Source organism: Mobula hypostoma, chromosome X1 (assembly GCF_963921235.1).
Source record: "Mobula hypostoma chromosome X1, sMobHyp1.1, whole genome shotgun sequence".
NCBI classification, from domain to species: domain Eukaryota; kingdom Metazoa; phylum Chordata; class Chondrichthyes; order Myliobatiformes; family Myliobatidae; genus Mobula; species Mobula hypostoma.
In genome coordinates, this window is record NC_086128.1 from 29,395,943 (window position 1) to 29,416,461 (window position 20,519).

General features: G+C 39.7%; 1 protein-coding gene across 2 annotated transcripts in view; it reads right to left on the bottom strand.

Annotated features, from left to right (window-relative positions):
• med1 (mediator complex subunit 1) overlaps positions 1 to 20,519 on the bottom strand; it is a 57,364-nt gene that overhangs the window by 25,194 nt on the left and 11,651 nt on the right. The window contains exons 6-12 of one of the 2 annotated variants that reach the window (XM_063038079.1): positions 19,719 to 19,747; positions 16,848 to 16,919; positions 14,920 to 14,994; positions 12,186 to 12,259; positions 10,715 to 10,804; positions 5,314 to 5,425; positions 551 to 675 (exon numbers count right to left, since the gene is read on the bottom strand). In XM_063038079.1, coding sequence (XP_062894149.1) covers positions 551 to 675; positions 5,314 to 5,425; positions 10,715 to 10,804; positions 12,186 to 12,259; positions 14,920 to 14,994; positions 16,848 to 16,919; positions 19,719 to 19,747 — 577 coding nt within the window. The remainder of the gene's footprint in view (positions 1 to 550; positions 676 to 5,313; positions 5,426 to 10,714; positions 10,805 to 12,185; positions 12,260 to 14,919; positions 14,995 to 16,847; positions 16,920 to 19,718; positions 19,748 to 20,519) is intronic. The other variant, XM_063038080.1, reaches the window with a different exon arrangement.

Consider the following 20,519-nt stretch of genomic DNA (forward strand, 5'->3'; position numbering starts at 1 on the left):
TTGTTGCAAATTCCAAATTATTAACTGACTTACAACCGTGGTGGGATTTAAACTCAGGTTTCTGGATTGTCCTCCCTTCCCTCACGCACTCATCTTTCCCCTCACCTGGTCTCACCTGTCAACTTGTACTCTGTCCCTGCCCCCACCTTCTTATTCTTGCTTCTTTCCCCTTCCTTTCCAGTCAGATGAAAGGTCTCAGCCTGAAACATCAACTGTTCACTCTGCTCCATCGATGCTACCTGACTTTGAGTTCCAGCATTTAGTGTGATTGTTAGTGTCAGCCTCTAGATTATTAGCGGTATAGCCCAACCAGTGCGCTATACAAATTAAGGTCATTATTGAAGTATGGAAGATACTGGATATTCTATGAATCATCTAAATAGAGCAAACCCTGAGAAACAGTACATTGACCCGATGTACAATTTTCATCAAACCAGGCTTGAAATTCTGGCATACTGGAACACCAGCCGGTGTAACTAGGGCAAATTGAATGCAGCCCCTTTCATATTTATCATACCCCTCAATAGTTTTTCTTCTGCAACAAACTAACCTAAATAGTTCTGAAGTTTCTGAATGCAAAAAGCTGACACAGGAATTGGCTGTGGAAACTTTAGGAAGAAGCAGGCTGGCAGATCCACACTGTTGGCATTAGTCACAGAAGAGAAGGAAGGTGTGCTGAAAGAGAGAGAAGTTTGGATTACTGTACAGATACCAGTCAGCCAAACATGGAATCAAAGGCACCTACAGCACTTCAGAGTTTGCATGCTCTAATACTGTCAAAAGCTTATTAAACCCATCAACATGTTTAAGGCAAAATGTGAAAGCTAACATATCTGCCGTACGAAATCCCTAATTATTAGACGCAAGTTATTCCCACACACCTATAGCTGCCAAAACAATGAATTTTAATTCATTTGGTGGCTAGAAGATTGCAGGTGGAAGCCCATTTTTCCATTTGAATACACAACATAGACTCACATGTCAGGGATTCAACTGTTAGAGAAACTGACTTTCAAATAAGAGTCAAACTGACTACCCAAGCAGTTAAGATTGGTGGTATCTGACATTTAAGGAAGTAGGCCTCTCACTAGCATCTGAAAACAAAAATTTATATCTCAAAGTATCTTTTAAGACCATAGGAACCTATAAGTAGAAACAGAAATAGGCCACTCAGCCCATTGAGCCTACTCTGCCATTTCATCATGGCTAATTATTCCTCTCAACCCCATTCTTCTGCCTTTGCCCCATAACTTTTAATGTCATTGCTAATCATGAACCCATTAGCTTCTGATTTAAAGATACCCAATGACTTCGCTTCCACAGTCTACTACGGCAATGAATTCCACAGATTCACCACCCCTTTGCTAAAGGAATTCCTCTTCATCGCTATTCTAAAGCGATGCCCTTCTATTCTGAGCCTGTGCCCTCTGATCCTAAAATCTCCCACTGTTGTGTATTTTTGGGAAATATTGTAAATATACTTTTTGATTAAGCATTCTTTGATTCATTACGAGTTATATGCACAGTGCCTATAAAAAATATCCCCCCCCCCCGAAAGTTTTCATGTTTTATTATTTTTACAACATTGAATCAACAGTGGATGTAATTTGGCTTTTTTGACACTGACCAACAGAAAAACTCTTTTGTGTCAAAGTGAAAACAGATCTAAATTTATTACAAATATAAAGCACAAAATAATTGATTCCCCCTTGAACACGACACACCAAATCATCACTGGTGCAGCCAATTGGTATTAGAAGTCACATAATTAGTTAAATAGAGATCTGATTTTGGAGACCTGTGTGCAGTCAAGGTGTTTCAATTGATTGTAGTAAAAGTACACCTGTATCCAGAAGATCCAACTGCTGGTGAGTCAGTATGCTGGCAAAAACTACACCATGAAGACAAAAGGACACTCCAAGCAACTCTGCAAAAAGGTTATTGAAAAGCACAGGCCAGTGGTCGTGGATGCCCTAAAGCCAAAGGATGTGACAGTTGTGGTCCTTTTTAGGATTTGTCTATTACTATAGCAAGTTTCTGCCAAACCTGTCTACTGTGCTCTGCTCCACGAACTCATTATTACAGATCGGGAAGAAATGGCAACAGACAAAAGCAGCGTGAGGTGACTTTTCAAAAAGCATAAGAAATAGTGACATCAGATCACACATTGTGATCCACGTCACCCAGTGAAGCTTGCCTGTGACGCCTCACCTTATGGTATAGTGCAATCATGTCACACGTTATGAGTGATGGAAGTGAACACCACATAGCCTTTACATCACATTCCATTACCACTGCAGAGAAAAAATTACGCATAGATTGACAGGGAGGCCTTGAGTCTGGCTTGGGGTGTAGAACATTTCAACCAGTACTTGTATGGGAGAGAGTTTACCCTCATTATTGATCATCAACCACTAGTGTCCATCTTCAATCCACAGAAGGGTGTTCCACTAACAGCAGCAGCACAAATGCAGAGATGGGCTCTGTTTCTTGGAGGATACAGTTAAAAAATCAAATTCAATAGGCTGACTAATCTGGAAATGCTGATGGATTATCCTATTTACCCTTGGAAAAGGAAATACCTGAAAACTTTACAAAAGAGGACACTCCACTTGACATATTCTCCCTAATGCAAATCGAAAGTCTCCTTATTATGGCAGAGAAGATCCAAAGGGAAATCAGAAAAGACTTCACATTGTCCCGAGTGTACGTGGCCACCCAAAATGGTTGGAATGTGCAGAAGTTCCAGTTTCCCCCATTTTTACCAGCACCAGGATGAACTTGCCCTTAACGGAGGTTGTCTTATGTGTGAATTGAGAGTGGTTGTATCATTCAAGCTGAGAGCTAGTGTGTTGGAGGAGCTTATGCATGTTATCTAGACTGTGGTCAAAATGAAAGCTTTGGAGGTACAGAAAACTGAAGTCCCACACAGTGAGGTTAAGAACAGCTGCTTCCTTTCAACCAGAAATAAGGGGGAACCTCTATAGCCAGAGGGTGGTGAACCTGTGAAACTCATTGCCACAGGGGAGGCCAAGTCACTGGGTATATTTAAAGCAGAGGTCAATAGGCTCTTGATCAATAAGGTTGTCAAAGGTTATGGGGAGAGGAAGGAAAATGGGGTCGAGAGGGAAAATACAGTGCCTATAAAAAGCATTTAATCCCTCTTGGAAGTTTTCATGTTTTATAGTTTTACAACATTGAATCACAGTGGGTATAATTTGCTTTTTTGACACTGATCAACAGAAAAAAGATACTTTCATGTCAAAGTGAAAACATCTCTACAAAGTGATCTAAATTAATTACAAATGTAAAACACAAAATAATTGATTGCATAGTATTCACCCATTTAATATGACACACCAAGTCATCACTGGTGCAGGCAATAGGTTTTAGAAGTCACATAATTAGTTAAATGGAGATCACCATGTAGAGTCAAGGTGTTTCAATTGATTGTAGTAAAAATACTCCTGTATGGAAGGTCCAACTGCCGGTGAGTCAGTATCCTGGCAAAAACTACACCATGAAGACAAAAGAACACTCCAAGCAACTCTGTGAAAAGGTTACTGAAAAGCAGAAATCAGGAGATGGATACAAGAACATTTTCAAGTCACTGAATATCCCTTGAAGTACAGTTAAGTCAATCATCAAGAAATGGAAAGAATATGACACAGTTATAAATCTGTCCAGAGCAGGCCATCCTCAAAAACTGAGTGATTGTGCAAGGGGACTAGACAGGGACACCATCAAAAGATCTGTGACAACTCTGGAGGAGTTACAAGCTTCAGTGGCTGAGATGGGAGACACTCCGCATACAACAACTGTTGCCTGGGTGCTTCACCAGTCGCAGCATTAATGGGAGAGTGGCAAAGAGGAAATCACTGTCGAAAAAAACTCACACAAAATCTCGGCTAGAGTTTGCCAGAAGGCATGTGAGGGACTCTGAAGTCAGCTGGAAGAAGGTTCTATGGTCTGATGAAACCAAAATTGAGATTGTTGGCCATCAGACTAAACGCTATTTTTGGCGTAAGTGAAACACCACAAATCATCAAAAACACACCATCCCTACCATGTAGCACGGTACTGGCTGCATCAGGCTGTGGGGATGCTTCACTGCCGCAGGCTCTGGAAGGTTTGTGAAGGTAGAGGGTAAAATGAATGCAGCAACATACAGGGAAATCTTGGAGAAAAACCTCTGCACGAGAACTGCGACTTGGGAGAAGATTTGTTTTTCAGCAAGACAATGATCCCAAGCATAAAGCCAAAGCTACACAGGAATGGCTTAAGAACAACAAAGTTAGTGTCCTGGAGTGGCCAAGTCAGAGTCCAGACCTCAAACCAATTGAGAATCTGTGGCTGGACTTGAAAAGGGCAGTTCACTCACAATCCCCATGAAATCTGAGAGAGCCTGAGCAGTTTTGTGAAGAAGAATGGAGAAAAATTGTAGTGTCCAGATGTGTAAAGCTGATAGAGACCTATCCACACAGACTCAAGGCTGAAATTGCTGCCAAAGGTGCATCTACTAAATACGGACTTGATGGGCATGAATACTTGTACAATCAATTATTGTGTTTAATAATTGCAATAAATTTAGACCAAATTGTAGAAATTTGTTTTCGCTTTGACATGAAAGAGTCTTTTTCTGTTGATCAGTGTCAAAAAAGCCAAATTAAATACACTGTGATTCAATGTTGTAAAACATGAAAACTTCCAAGGGGGTGCTCACTTTTTATAAGCACTGTAAATCAAGCATGACTGAATGGTGGACTAGAATTGATGGGCCAAACTGTCTAATTTTGCTCCTATATCTTATGGCCTTATTCAGGTTTTGAACCGTCCTGCACAACTCTAATCATCTCAGCATAGCAACAGCAGGACCTATTTGAACTACAATTAACTTAGCTTTTTTGTTCTAATTGCGTTCTTTCTTGTGTAATTGTATAACTTATATTTACTGTGTTTGTCTTGTGAATGTTGGGTCTTTTACATTGCACCTGTGCAGACACATACTTGTGCCTATAATAATGAACCTGACTTTGGTCAAAAACCAAAGGCCAAGTCTGACTCCAGAGTCAGGTAGAGCAAAACTCTCCACTGGCAGTAAGATTGGAATTTGAATGCTATTTAAGACATATTTACACTTTCCATGCACCGTCACGTTAATGATGTTAATGCTAATTATCAATCTGCATTGGGACCATTGCCATTCACAACAAAACCATACCATGGGAGTACATGGTTGAACAATAACTGGTATGTTTAAGAATGGTTTACTTTCCATCCCATAAGCCCCATATACCAGCAGTGTTTTCTTACCCTTTGTTGTCTGTGGGATGGGAGCCTGTGATCAGGGGAGCAATAGGCAGTTTGCACATCCCTGTGAGGCCCTCAATCGTCACAAACACATTCATGCCCAAGGATCGTGGAACTATACAGGGAGAACAATAGGCCACAAATAAAAATCAACAGAATGAGAGAAAATAAACAGAGGTGTCAAATTCCTGATAGTATTGCTCATTACCAAAATTAGCAAACAAAATTCTGTTTATGTTACAGACCTTCTAACTTTGGAGTCTATGAACATCAACTAAATTATCAAATATGCATAAAAAAGAGCTTTGCACAAGTTTTCTGAAATTCTTATCATGCAACTATGATGAAATTCTAATCATTTAACTTCCAGTCCTAATGAAGGGCCTCGGCCCAAAACGTCAACTGTTTATTCCTTTCCGTTGATGCTGCCTGACCTGCTGAATTCCTCCAGCACTTTGTGTGGGTTGCTCTGGATTTACAGGATCTGCAGATGCTCTTGTGCTTCATCCATGTTTTTATTTAATATATGGGTTAATATTGTAATTACTACATTCAATGTGCTGGTTGGGAGCACGTCAGGAATTGAGATATTCAAATAATGTGATGATGGAACTCAGCAGGTCAAAGTGTGTGTGTGTGTGTGTGTGTGTGTGTGTGTGTGTGTGTGTGTGTGTGTGTGTGTGTGTGTGAGTGAGTGAGTGAGAGAGAGAGAGAGAATGAGAATGAGAATGAGAATGGAATTGTTGACCCTGCATCAGGTGAAATATTTTGCTAAACTTATAAACTAGCTTATAATCAAAGGATTTAGCAAATAACACACACACACGAGATTTTGTAGATGCTGGAAATCCAGAACAACTCAAACAAAATTCTGGAGGAACTCAGCAGGTCAAGCATCATCCATAGAGGAGAATAAACAACTGACATTTCAGGCCGAGATACTTCATCAGGACTTATCAGTTTTCAGCCTGAAACATTGATAGATGCTGCCTGACCTGCTGAGTTCCTTCAGAATTTTGTGTGCTTAGCAAATAACAGTTAGTTCTCAATCTAACTGAGTTTATATGGAGTTCAAGAATACCACCTACCAGAGTACAAGAACTAAAGACATTAAAGTCCTCTATTAGGCTGCCTTAAGTTGTTACAAGCTCAAGGATCTAGCATGCAAGGAAAGAACAGATAGTTTATTAAATGTGGTGAATATGTGCAGCTGCATTCCAAAGGAGACAGATCTGGCAAGAGCCCAGCTAGCTGACAGAATCCAACTATTTGTGCCTTGTTGAAGAAAAGTCACATGCTCTTTATAGATAAATAAAAATGTCATCACCATTTTACTTCACTGCAAGTAGTGGTGTACGAGTCAGAAGCAGCATGGGATAGATGAACTAGAGGACAAAACTAACTGATGCATGCTGTATCACTGATACTGAGAGGCAGGCTGAACTGGGCAAATGGGTAAGCAGAGCTCAACTACACATTCAGCTTGGCCATGGGGTAGCAGCCAATTAAACATCATTTTTTGGGATTAAAGGACTCCAAACTTTCATGCCAGCAGCTGTAAATAAGACATTTAATAAAGTGAATGAATTGCCATAAACATGGAATCACAATGTCCAAAGCAAGGAAGAAATATGGTATGAATATAAAAACTGAAGTATGAATGTTAAAATGGCATGGCCTGGAAGGTGAAGGTTTCCATGCCAGGAGATTTAAGACAACAGCAACAAAAATAAAATTAAAACAGAAGTATTTTTTATTAGAGTGGTTAGCACAACCAGGTCCTGCAAGTTTACCATTTAATTCTTCTGTAAATGTAAGTAGTAAATTCAATCAGATTGTGGAAATCTGAGGAGAAACCTCTTGGCTGACACTGATATTGTGTTGAAAGAGTGCAGCACTGTTTGAGGTGCTTCCTTTAGATGTAAGAATAACTAAAGTCTTGCCAGTTCTTTCCAGTGGGCAGAAAGACACCCAAAGGCAATTCTTTGAGGAAAATAGTGAAGTAATTCTGTGTGTTATGGCCAATATTTATCATTCAACCAATACTACTAATTTACATGACCTTTTCCCATCACTAGCTCTGGATAGCAGGGTAGAAGAGCATTCATGAAGTGCAATGTACTGCGAGAAGCTAACATTAAATAAGCAATGTGTTGAAAAAGGGAATAAGAGACCTGGGTTTATAAACATGAGATTCTCCAGATGCTGGAAATCCAGAGTACTATACACAAAATGCTGGAGGAACTCAGTGGATCAGGCAGCATTACAAATTGGCTCCTACATTACAAAATTGCTTCACTAGTCAGAAAGCTCCTTTATAAACCCAGGCTAACACACAGAAAATACTGGAGAAACTAAGCAGGTCAGACAGAATCTATGGAGGCGAATAAACAGTTGATTTTACGAGTCGAAACCTGTCATCAGATCCTGAAGGGCCTTGGCCCCAAATTTTGACTGTTTATTCACCTCCATAGATGCTGCTTGACCTCGAATTCCTCCAGAATTATGCATGGATTCCTTTGGATTTCCAGCATCTCCAGAATCTTGTGTTTGTAGCCCAGGTATCTGTTATTCCCTTTCAAACACAATACTTATTTAATGTAACACACAAAATGCCGGAGGAACTCAGCAGGCTGGGAAGCATCTATAGAAAAGACTACAGTCGATGTTTTAGGCTTAGACCCTTCAGCAGGACTGGAGGGAAAAAAAAGATGAACAGTAGATCTAAAAGGTGGGGGGAGGGGAGGGAGAAACTCAAGGTGATAGGTGAACGTGGAAGGGAGAGGGGTGGAGTAAAGAGCCAGGAAGTTGATTGGTGAAAGAGACACAGGACTGGAGAAGTGAGGAATCTGACAGGAGAGGACAGAAGGCCATGGAAGAAAGAAAAAGGGGGAGTAGCACCAGAGAGAGGTGATGGGCTGGGAAGGAGATTAGGTGAGAGAGGATAAAGGGGATGGGGAATGGCAAAGAGAGGGCATGGGGCATTACCAACGTCAAACTCTCCTCTCCTTCACCATTCCCCATCCCCTTTACCCTCTCTCATCTTATCTCCTTGCCAGCCCATCACCTCCCACTGGTGTTCCTTCCCCCCTTTTCTTTCTTCCATGGCCTTCTGTCCTCTGCTGTTAGATTCCCCCTTCTCCAGCCCTGTAGCCCTTTCACCAATCAACTTCACAGCTGTTTTCTTCACCCTCCCCCACCTCCTAATTTCACCTATCACCCTGTTTCTTTCTCCCCTCCCCCCATCTTTTAAATCTTCGCATCTCTTTTCCTTCAGTCCTGGTGAAGTGTCTTGACCCGAAACGTAAACTGTACTATTTTCCATCGATGCTGCCTGGCCTGCTGAGTTCCTCCAGCATCTTGTGTATGTTGCTTGGATTTCCAGCATCTGCAGATCTTCTCTCGTTTGTGACTTCTGTAATGTCAGCTTTTTGCAGGATATTGTCAATTCATAAATGCCTCTTCAGCCCTGGCTTCAATGGCTCATTACAATTTGAGAACAATCTTAACTTTTGAGGGGAAAGAAAAGCAATGCAGTTTGGAACAGGTGCAACACAGATTTACTGGAACATAATTTGTTTTTTTCTTTTTTTGTATTTGCACCATTTGTTGTCTATTGTTTGTCCACCTTTGTGTTTTTTTATTGATTTGTTTCTCTTTGTATTTACATGGTAACACATACTTTGATAGTAAAATTACTTTGAACTTCAAGTTTTAAACTGAGTGTTCATACAGACATACTCATTGAAATTTAGGTTTGGAGTACATTTGATCAAAGGGGAATTGTTGGGATAGAATGGAAGGCTTTTGAAGGGGATCAATGAACAGTAGACAATGTTAAGACTACTGGTATTTTTTTAAAAATCAGGGTAAGATTTAATTTGAACAACCTAAAATATTAAGTGATATGGGCAGAAGTAGGTGGTGTGGAAATATGTTACCTGATAGCAAAATTTGACTGAATAGCCAATTGGGTTTGAGGCTAGAGGGGCTGAACGGCCTATTCCTTACTTGCCTATAAACACAGAAAATGGCCTGGAAGGTTCCAGAAGAGCAAGTCCCATCAGTTCTGCTGTATTTCCCAGTAATCCTGCAAACCTTTCTCTCTCTCTCTCTCGCAGACCCATGAATTTCCTCTTTGATCCTATGTGATAGTCACGTACATAATGGGGTAATTTAACATAGCCAGTTAGCTCACTCATACACCTTTGAGATGTTTATTAACTTATTTATAGATACAACATGGTAACAGGCTCTTCTGGCCCAATGAGCCCCTGCTGTCCAATTAACCTACTAACTCATGCATCTTTGGAATGCGGGAGAAAACCAGAGGAAACCCATATGGTCATGGGGAAAACTTACAAGCTCCTTACAGATAGCAGCAGGAAATGAACCTGGGTTGCTGCCAATGTAATAGCATTACACTAACTGCTATGTTACAGTGTTGCCCCTGTGGGAGGAAATCCATACAATCAAGGGGAGAATGCTTGGTTTCTACTTGGACACAAGAGCGAAAAAATTCAAATAATGCACATTAAAAACAGCAAGTACAATTGGCAGCTGATTATTTTGATTCAGAATGAAATCATAGTGCAGAACCACTTTTAATACTCTAGCCTCACAAAAACCTAACGCCCCTCAATATATACACATCAGAAAAAGACTACAGCAGGAGTGATGTAACTTTTTGAGACCCTATGGCCAAATTGATGATAATCTTCTAAAAAATTCTCTTGTGCCATGGTAATTTTGAGCAGAGATTAGCATAATTAATGAATTAGTAACAATAATTGTAGAGTTTTTTTAAAAAAAGTGAAAAAGGGATGAGTCTTGTTGCCTATTTACATAAATTCATTGTTTTACTATTAATAAAGGTATAACAGAGACAGATAGGAACAAATGAAGCATTTTAGGAAATCTGTTCAAAACTTAATATTAGTCTTTTAAAAAGACATCTGAAAAATAACAAATTCTAAATAATATTGTAACCACTTAATAGCCAATTACTACTTGTGTACAGGAATGTGAGGATTTCAAAATGTATCATCCAACATCTTAAGTTTTTGTGACTGTCTAGCTGGCATGAGAAATTTCCTTTATATAAAAAAACATCTCACTGCCCTCAGGTTGTTAAAAAAAAAATCATTCGCTGCTTCATCTAGCAGTAAAGATAACCACTGTGTATCTTTTTATTATGGGTGGGGTTTAAAGAATCGAGGGGCAGCACTGCACGCTGCGTGCCAACATTTTTGTGCAAGACATTTTGCGTTTGCCACTCCTGGACTAGAGCATCATGTTTACATAGAAAATTCTATCCAACAGCAACTTGCTGTCCTGGACATAAAGTCATCCCATCCCCACCCATTTAATTTTCACCAACATGAAAAGGATCCTGGAACTGTACCATTATTTTCATTCAGGTTCGTAAGTTTACCAGTTCCCTCTTCAAACAGGTCGTATGGAGAGACATAATACTTCAGATTCATTAAGTGTCCTGTAAAATCAGCCAAGATATTTTCAGTCAAAATCCATTGATAAACAAACTGGCTCACAAAGTTAAAAGCATTTGAAGTACAGAAATTAGTCAGCTAATCATGAAAATGGTTAATATTTTGTGGGGTTGGTTTCATCTGTTCCAAAGAAGAGCTGTTCTGAAACTTTCTCTGGTGAAGTTGGGGCAAAGAATAGGATCTTGTATGAGAAATTACAGAACTGCTGCAGCAAAAGTAACATGAATCACCAGCTTACAAAGGTGAGAAGTGAGAAGGGCAAAAAGTCCGTGGCCACCATTGATCTCTTATGAGTCCAAGTCAAGGCAATATCTATAGTTTATGTTAAAAACAACACATTTCTCCAGCAAGATAATGGAGAATAGTTATGAGATACAAATTCCATACATAACTTTAATCCTGTCAATTACAGCACTGCCTGCAAAGGTGACGGACAGAGCTCCACTCTAAAGGGCTACTGGATTGGCCTGCAATGATGAGATTGAACTAAAATTCAAAATATTGTTAAATAATCTCAAAGTTATCTTTCCAAAGATATGAAAGCCCATTATATTTCAGAGACTAGACACAAAACATACTTAACACCACTTTCCTCCCCAAGCCCCTTACTCAAAAATAGCAAATAGTGGATTCCAATTAGTTGGGCCATCAGTTAATTAGGGTAGCCGCTTATTTGGGACACTATGCTGCTTAATTGGGACAGGAGATTGTTGTCAGTTTCTAACTAGCATCAGTCACGTGTGCTTATGTGTCCATTAGACACTATGCCATGCTAAGAGTAAACAGTTTTTAAATAGTGTCAGTTGCATGTGTTTTGTCACTGATAGTTGGTAAGAAATAAGCAGTAAGGTAATTCAGGATGGTTTTGCTCACTGCAGTTTCAAGCACTCAGGCTTACAAATGCCAGAAACTGTCAGGAGTGAAAATGAAACGATTTCACTACTTCAGCAAATTAGGAACTATGAAGAATTTGAAGAAATCGAATGTTACAATGACAATGAAGTTTTGGAAGATGCAATCATCAAAAGCATTGTACAAAGGCAGTCCATTATTTGCCATAGGTACCTGCGCTGATTTTGTTCATTTACTGTCAATCAAAAGAACACAGCAGTGTACACTGGATGAAATTCCACCGCTGATAACTATTAGGAACTAATACACAGTTTGATAGTACTGTAGTAGTATTGGTAGAGCTCTAACAGGTTCTGTATTTCATTTAAATACACAATTTGTTACTCAGCTAAATGGTAGTTTGTCTTTCCACGAAACTTCAGCTAACTGGGGCAGCCACTGAATTGGGCCAAAATGTACTGGTCCCGATGTGTCCCAATTAACCGGAATCCACTGTATTGACAAAGAACATACCGCCACTTCTTGGTGTAAGATAGCCAACACTTCCTTGGAGTATTGTATCAAGGTTACTTGCATTGGTGGCTAATCTGAAATAAATTAAAATTATGGATGGATTAAAAAATGTAGAAAAAAGTTGTAAAGTAAATTTCTAAACCTTTCACAAACTCTTTTTCCTCCACAGTCAAAAATATGTTGGCATTAATCGATGGGTACTTGGACCAGAAAGTCATCCATCTGAATACTGATAATTAAATCTTTACAACCTTCTTACCAGAATGAAACATCCCAAGATAATAGGTGGTAGTATTTTAGCAAATTGATAAAATCTGATGTTCCAGACAGTTGATAGAGCAAGTATACACAGGTTTGTTTAAAAAGATGGGCTTTAAGCTACTTCTTACAAGAGGTAAGGTGGAGATATGAGAAAGCTCCTAAGTGTGCATACAAGGCAACTGAAAACAAAAATCTGTAAAAACAATTATATATATTCTGGTTTCATATATATGTAGGGTCTGTAGGGTGGGATAGTACCACAGACACAGTGGTGGAGGACAGGGGAGAGGAAGGCAGGTAGGAACAAGTCCATGGGAACATTGTTAGAACAGCTGTTGGTGAAGGCGAACAAGTACAGGTGCAATGAGTGAATAAGACATGATCAAAAATGTGGGCAGCAGAGTATCGGCAGCACATGAAGAAGATAGTTACTTTCCCAGCAAAAAATAAGAATTAACGCATTCAGAAGAAATAAAGGCATTGAAGAAGCATGTAGAAGATAAAGTGAAGCAGTAGCAAGGTCAAGTTGGCCGGTTTCAGTGATAGAGCAGATCCTTAAATGAAAGCACAGCTCCTCAGCAATCACAAGTGTGTAAATTCTCTGGTGGAGGGTTTTCAGTTCCTGGGTCGGGAATGCTAGTCATGGAGCTGAGGATACAGCAGAAACCAAAGGCAGTGGCCTTGGTCATCAATCAGATAACTGCCGCATTATTCAGTATTATTTGTCAATGAAGAGTGAGAAGTTTGAAATTTACACAGGAATATTACAGAGGTCAACAAATTCAGAAGGGAGAAACCTAACTAAAAGCATCTAAAACTCCAGCAGCAACTTAGATAGCTTAAGTGGCTCTCAGTACCAGCTTACATTCACAATCCTTGGTTAGTTAATAAATCTCAGCAGGAACATTATGCAGAAGAAAATGGGAAGATAAAAATATATCCAGGTATTCAATTCCTTTCCTGCGACTCAGTAAGAGAATGCCTTTCATTTGGGTTTGGTTGCCACGGCAGCCCAGAAAGACCCGAGCTCTGACAACTTGGACATATGTAGCACTGTGCAGGCTGTCAACAGAATATAATAGAGGTTATAATAGGGTTGCATTCCTGGGAACTGTTTGTAACCTGAACTGTTCAAAAGTCAGGAATGATCAAAAGCTCAGAGAACACAGAAATAGCTATGACAGAGAGTGAGCAGATGCAGGAAGAGTGACCACCAGTTGGCCTCACTGAAGGCTCAGTGCTCCCAGCTCTGCTCAGCCCAAACCAGACTCGATCATTGACGTTCTGGGTTGCGGGTGGGGAAAAAGAGAAAAAGAAATGTCCCGTTCCCACACAGATGCCTGCAGCTTTCAAATTCATCCCATCTGTTCTGACAGATCCCAAATGCTCTTTTCTGGAGCATTCAGAATATGAATGTGTTTAAAGACAAAATTTCATTCCCAAAGTACTTTACAAGTAATGAATTCCTTTGAGGGGTAATTATTGCTACCATGCTGTAATTGAAACAGCTAACTTCTGCACAACAAGTTCCCATAAATGACAATGAGAATGACTAATTAGTTTAAGTTGCTTCAAAAGATAAATATTGTTCATGACATTGGCAATGAACCAGTTCAGCATTGACTAGATGGGCTGTAGGGCCTGTGTCTCCAAAGTAATCTCTCAGGAATTTTTTTAAAATTATAAATGAGCTATGGGAGAGGAAGGGGTTTGAGTTAATGGATTGGTGGAAAGACCATTCTAACCACACAGCACTTTCTCAGTGACAGACTGGAATGTCAGCCTGGAGTGGGAGTGCTTTCCAATATAGACGCACAAATGTCACTAAATGAGACAGCTAACACTTAAAGCAGCATATGAATCCGCAGCAAGGGTTCACAATTTTTATATGAATGATATCTACATGGATGCCAAATTTAGCTCAGTTCTCAAAATACAAATGAGCAATCTATCAGTAGACTACTCAGGTACACAAAGGAAATATTATCATAAATTCTATGTATACCCAAATTTCATCTACCTTTCCTTTCTGGAGCATTCAAGATATGAATGTGTTTAAAACCAAGTGTTTCCCCTCACCCAATGAAAAGCAAGTGTACATACATTAGAGTTATTTTCATATGGAGATTTTAAAGGTTAGCTTTAATGTCACACATACATTGAAACATACAGTGAAATGCACCATTTGTGTCAACGATCAACACAATCCGAGAACTGTGCTCAGGGCAGCCTGCAAGTATCACCGTGCTTCTAGCACCAATATAAGCTCACAACTTACAAACCCTAACCTGTATGACTTTGAAATGGGGGAGGAAACCGGAGCACCCAGAGGAAACCCACTAGGTCACAGGGAGACAGACAGAGGTGCAAAATGTTATAAACTGTGCTGCCCCATCTTTTGTTAACTCCTTGTACATTTTACACATTAACAAAATCTCAAAAGTTGCATCAAATCAAAGAATGTAATGTTTACCTGAACATATGCGCCATCTTTGAAAGGTCGAGTTCTAGGGACTGCAGAGCCAAATACATCTTAGTTTTCAGCTTACTGTAGAAGTAAACAAACAGATTCCCCTATTAAACACATTCCCATTATTCACAGACACCCCTTTCCACGGAGTCAAAACAGTGGTGATCTTCGTGATCTGTGTTGGATGGATCCAAAAATACTTGCTCAGGGAAACAAGTGAAAATGGGACTTCCCGATGGCCAAACATTTTAATTTCAATTCCCATTCTGACGTGTCCATCCAAGGCTTGCTTTTATGCCAAGATGAGGCCACCCTTAGGGTGGAGGAGCAATACCTTATATTCCATCTGGGTACTCTCCAACCTGGTGGCATGAATATCAGTTTCCCCTTCTGGTACACAAATTTCCCATCCCCTCTTTCCACTGTTCCCCACTCTGACTTTTTACTTCTTCTCACTTGCCTATTACTTCCCCCTGGGTCCTCTCCTCTACCCACCTTTCTCCTATGGTCCACTATCCTCTCCTATCAGATTCTTTCTTCTCCAGCCCTTGACCTTTCCCACCCACCTGGCTTCACCCATCATCTTTCAGCAAGCCTCTTTCACCTCCCCCACATTTTTATTCTGGCATCTTCTCCCTTCCTTCTCAATCCTGAAAGGTCTAGGCTGGAACTTTTTATCCTCTTCCATAGATACTGCCTGGCCTGCTGACTTCCTCCAGTGTTTGTGTGTTGCTTTGGATTTCCAGCATCTGCATACTTTCTCATGGCAGTGAAATATTTTTACAAAATAATTATGTTCTATTTCGCTTTTCCTCTGTAACTATCTGAACTGTTCTGTGGTTTTCCTTTCATTGGACTTTATCTCCATGTTACACTGATGGTTAAGCTTACATTACGCACATCTCCTCTCTATAGGTGAGCTTAAACTACACAACTAATTTTAGATTCCATAGAAATACTCTTAACTTTTGCTTCTTCTAAACTCAATCCCCAGATTACTTCTGAACTCTCAAACACAAATCACATTCAAGAAAATTTGTATTTCCACTCCAAACTCAAGTTAATAGCCTGTCAATAGTTGTATTTACTACTGGTTGGGTTACAACCATGACTCAAAATGCACTTCAGTAAATACATTGATTCTTTACTCAAAAATAAAAAACAAAATTCAGAAACATTGGATGATATTAAAGAGAAAACCACAGCATAAGTAGTGCAGTCATTATGATACATCGTTTCAGCAGTTCCAAGCTCAATATCACTTAATTTTATCAGAGATGGTAGACTCAACACACTCACACACGCGAACATTAAAATGCAGTTAAACATACGGATAACCAAGGGTGGGGGAAAGGGGTGAAATAAGGTGAAATATTAATGTACTATAAGTTAAAAATTTAGGTCAGAGTGTCCTGAATGAATCTTGACTAGACTATGGATGGTAAAATATTATTCAAGATGGTTTTGATATTGTAATTTAGAAAATATACATGCGATGCTATTTAGGATTGAAGTACAAGATAACTGCACATACTTATCAGACACTCAATGGAATTTATGCTATGGCTAATCGCTAGATCAAGTTCTGAATACTGAACAAGTTCCAGAAATAGTTGGATGATACCACGCCCATATCATCTTTTCAAGGTAAATTCATCAGCTTTCTTGGAAGTAAATCACTTGGATCTGACATGGTAAGAAAACACATGATACCTACAAAGCAGACAATTAAAAAGTTTTATGACAGTGTGGTGGTCTATTGCAATCTGAACTTAGAAAGATTATATAATCCTTGTTTTCCTTCTGCCATCCTTGTGAATATTTTGACTGGCTTCATAAATACAAGTTTTAAAAGTGCCTACAATCCATTTGTAAGCAAGCAGCAATAACATCACCTATATGTCAAATGAAATTGTTATTTAGGTTCTTACTTGTCTCCAGGGAGTTTATATAAGTTGACAAGGCCCTTAAGATGTTTTGAGAACTCCAAGAAATTCTTCTCTCTGTAACAGAACCAAGAAAATACAATGCAAAAATCAAACAAGGCATGAATATAAATCCTGCTTATTTTTCATTCTATAAATTATTGGCGATTATTCCAGAAATGAACGATGGTAATGAGTGATAGAATTAGGACCGAATTTCCAATCCACCTGTTCTGATCCAGATGACTTATAAATTACACTGGACAACAAACATTTTGCTTCCTGAATACTTTTGGGTGTATCTTACGGATTTTAGGCTGCTAATCATGAAAATTGCCATGAAATCTCCCCATTACACATCTTTTTTTGAAATCACCTACATTTATTATTTCAACTCATAATTCAAGTTAATTAAAATGTTGCCCACAATGCAAGCTGAAAAGTTTTCTATCTTGTCCAGGCATTCCTGGGCAGGCTCAGCCAGGGTGGTTGCTGCATGGCAGGACAGGTTTTAGAAAGGCTATAAAAGCATCACACACACACACACTGCTCTGTGCATTGCATTTACTTGGATATCAGTTTGCGATCATGTTGATGCGCTTGCTCTACGCTCATAGCATATTGTATGTACTCATTATAATAAAGTAACTGTATTTTCAAGAGTAGTTGTGACAGCAAAATGTCTCGCCAAGTGTTGCAACAGCCGCAATACTTTGTTATATTTGTGGCAAGTATACGCTTAAATCTCAAAGATGGAGCATGACTCCTCATATTAAGAAACCCTATGAGCTCCAATTTGGGTGTAAAATTGGGGTCCAAAGCATGGGCTCCTCACATTTGTTGTGCAACATGCGCTGTTGATCTTAGACCTTGGCTCAAAGGTACTTGGAAGTCAATGTCGTTCACTGTCCCGATGATATGACAGACTGTTCCTTCTGTCTGACCAGTGTGACCATGGTTCCTCTGCTAAAAACAACAAATCCACTGAATACCCCAATCTCCCTTCAGCCATGAGACCCGTGTCACATGTTGATAATCTTCCAGTACCAAAGTTACTGGAGACATGGAGTCAAGCAGAGGTAGACGAAGATGTCATGATGCACGAGCCAGGAATGGAAAATGACAGACAGTGATACAGATTTTGAACCCTTTACATCAAGTGAGCCTCATATGATAACTCAATCTGAGTTAAATGACCTGGTCAGAGACTTGGGTTTGCCAAAGGCAAAAGCAGAATTACTGGGTTCAAGACTGCAACGATGGGATCTGCTGTCACCAGGCACAAAAATTTCCATGAAGGATTTCGATACTTCAGACAGACGGTTCCCAGAGTACTGATGCCAAGATTATTGAAGGCATTTTTGTTGGCCCACAAATAAACCAGATCATCAATGTCAGGCAATTCGAAGAACTTCTAGTGGGACCAGAGAAAATCGCATGGACGTTCAAGGACATTGTTGAAAATTTCCTTGGGAACCTCAGAGCACCAAACTACATGCAGCTGGTTGACAACATGCTTCAAGCAGACAAAACCATGAGGTGCAACATGTCACTAAAGATTCATTTTCTACATTCCCATTTAGACTTATTTCTTGCAAATCTTGGCGCTATCAGTGACAAGCACGGTAAGAGGTTTCACCAGGACATTGCGGTCATGGTGAAACGGTATCAGGGCAACTGGAATCCATCAATGCTGGCTGATTATTGTTGGACATTTAAGCGAGAAGCCTTAGACACCGAGTACAAATAAAAATCATCAACAAAACATTTTTAGCTTAGTTGAACTCTTGCAAAGCGTCACTGTTATGCAAATGAAATGCATTATATTCAATAAAAGTTAATTTCTTGTTTCTCCAAATTCCTACATGATACAAGTAATCTGAAATTATATTTGTGTTCAGCTTCAAGTAGTCTATCATAACCACACAAATTTCTGAGGAAGCAACACTTTTGAAAAAAATTGCTGTCCAATGTTACCAAGATGCAGGCCACAGGGTGTATGGTAGTCAAAACTACCATAAGCATCACTGGCACCAGCCTACCTGCCATCACAGATATACATATAGAAAGATGTCAGAAAAAAGGCCAGCAAAATCAAGAAGGGTCCCACCCACCCTAATCATGGACTGCTTGCCCCACACTCATTAGTGAGGAGACTATGTAGCAACCACACTTGGACCACCAGACTCAAAAACAGTTAACTCTCCAAAGCAGTAACGTTGATCAACACCTCCACCCACCAAACCTCCCCCCAACCACTTTATCAGTTCCTGTCAGAGTCACTTATATACAGACACTTCTGTACTTAGCGTCACTTCATGTACATAAGCTCTCATTTATATTTATTCTGATTTTTTTTATTATTGTGTTCTTTATCTTCTTGTGCTTTTTGTGTGCTGCATCGGATCCAGAGTAACAATCATTTTGGTCTCCTTTCCACTTATGTACTAGAAATGACATTAAACAATCTTAAATCTCGAAAGCAAATCAGATGGGGAAGTCTTGACCAGCGGCTGTCATTCACCAATCAGAGGCGGTGCTGGGTCTAAACCATCTTCCTGCTAGTCACAGAAGGTTATTGTCTCTGGGGGAAAAAGCAGCGGAACCACATGCTAGTTCTGCTATTTTCATTTCCATTTTCAATACAAACTTTGCAACAGCTGAAGAACTAACCACAGATCATACAACAGAACATTAGAGTCTTGTTACTTAATCTGGTTTCTCAGCAGAATTGGCATTGCTTAAAGCAGCCCCTCACTGACATTAACTAATTCCACGTAGTTACCAGCAGACTGGCTTTGACCCTGCACCAAGATTAAAATTACTCACAAGGTCTGAATGCTACATTTGTTTTGCGCCTTGTTAAAAATGGCATACCTCAGATACTGCACCAGCTCCTGGCAGCTCTGTGGAAAACAGAACACGATCAGTCATTTCGGAGTAATATCTTTTCAACCATTTTTATTCTTTTAAAACAATGTATTACACAATACAGTTAAATACATCATGTTGTCATTAGTAACTTGTGGCTGGCTGTGGTACTAAAAAGATTTTAGTTTTGAGAAAATATTTTAGCTGTGGTCCTGCAGTGCCACTCTTACGGTATTTTACAGTGCATCTGTGAGGGATACTATACTGCTTGGAGGTATTGCTTGAGGTGATTATAAAAGATTCTGTGGAAGTGAAGGGTCGTTTAATACACTTGCTATCCACAGTCATCAAATCATACAGCAAAGGAACAGGCTCATAAATCCACTGCATCTGCACTGATTGTTTCATTCATCGATACTATTTGCCTACATTAGGTCCATAGACATCTGTGCCTTGGTGAATCATGTGTTGCCTAAATGCTTCCGAAAGGTTATGAGTGTATCTGCCTCCACTGCCTCCTCAAACAGCCCATTCCAGATTCCACCCTTTGTGGAAAGGATCCCCCCCTCAGATTTGGACTAAATCTCTTAAATTTGTCCTCTTAAGACAGTCTCACCATTTAAAAGAAGATTCTTACTGTCTGTCTATCCTCACAATGTTACATACTACTATCAAGTCATCCTTCAGCCTCCTCCACTCCAGGGAAAACAAACACAGCCCACATATATCTTTATAACTAAAATGCTCCAATCCAGACAATATCTCCTGCATCCCCTTCAGCACAATTCTATTGTGTGATGACCAAAA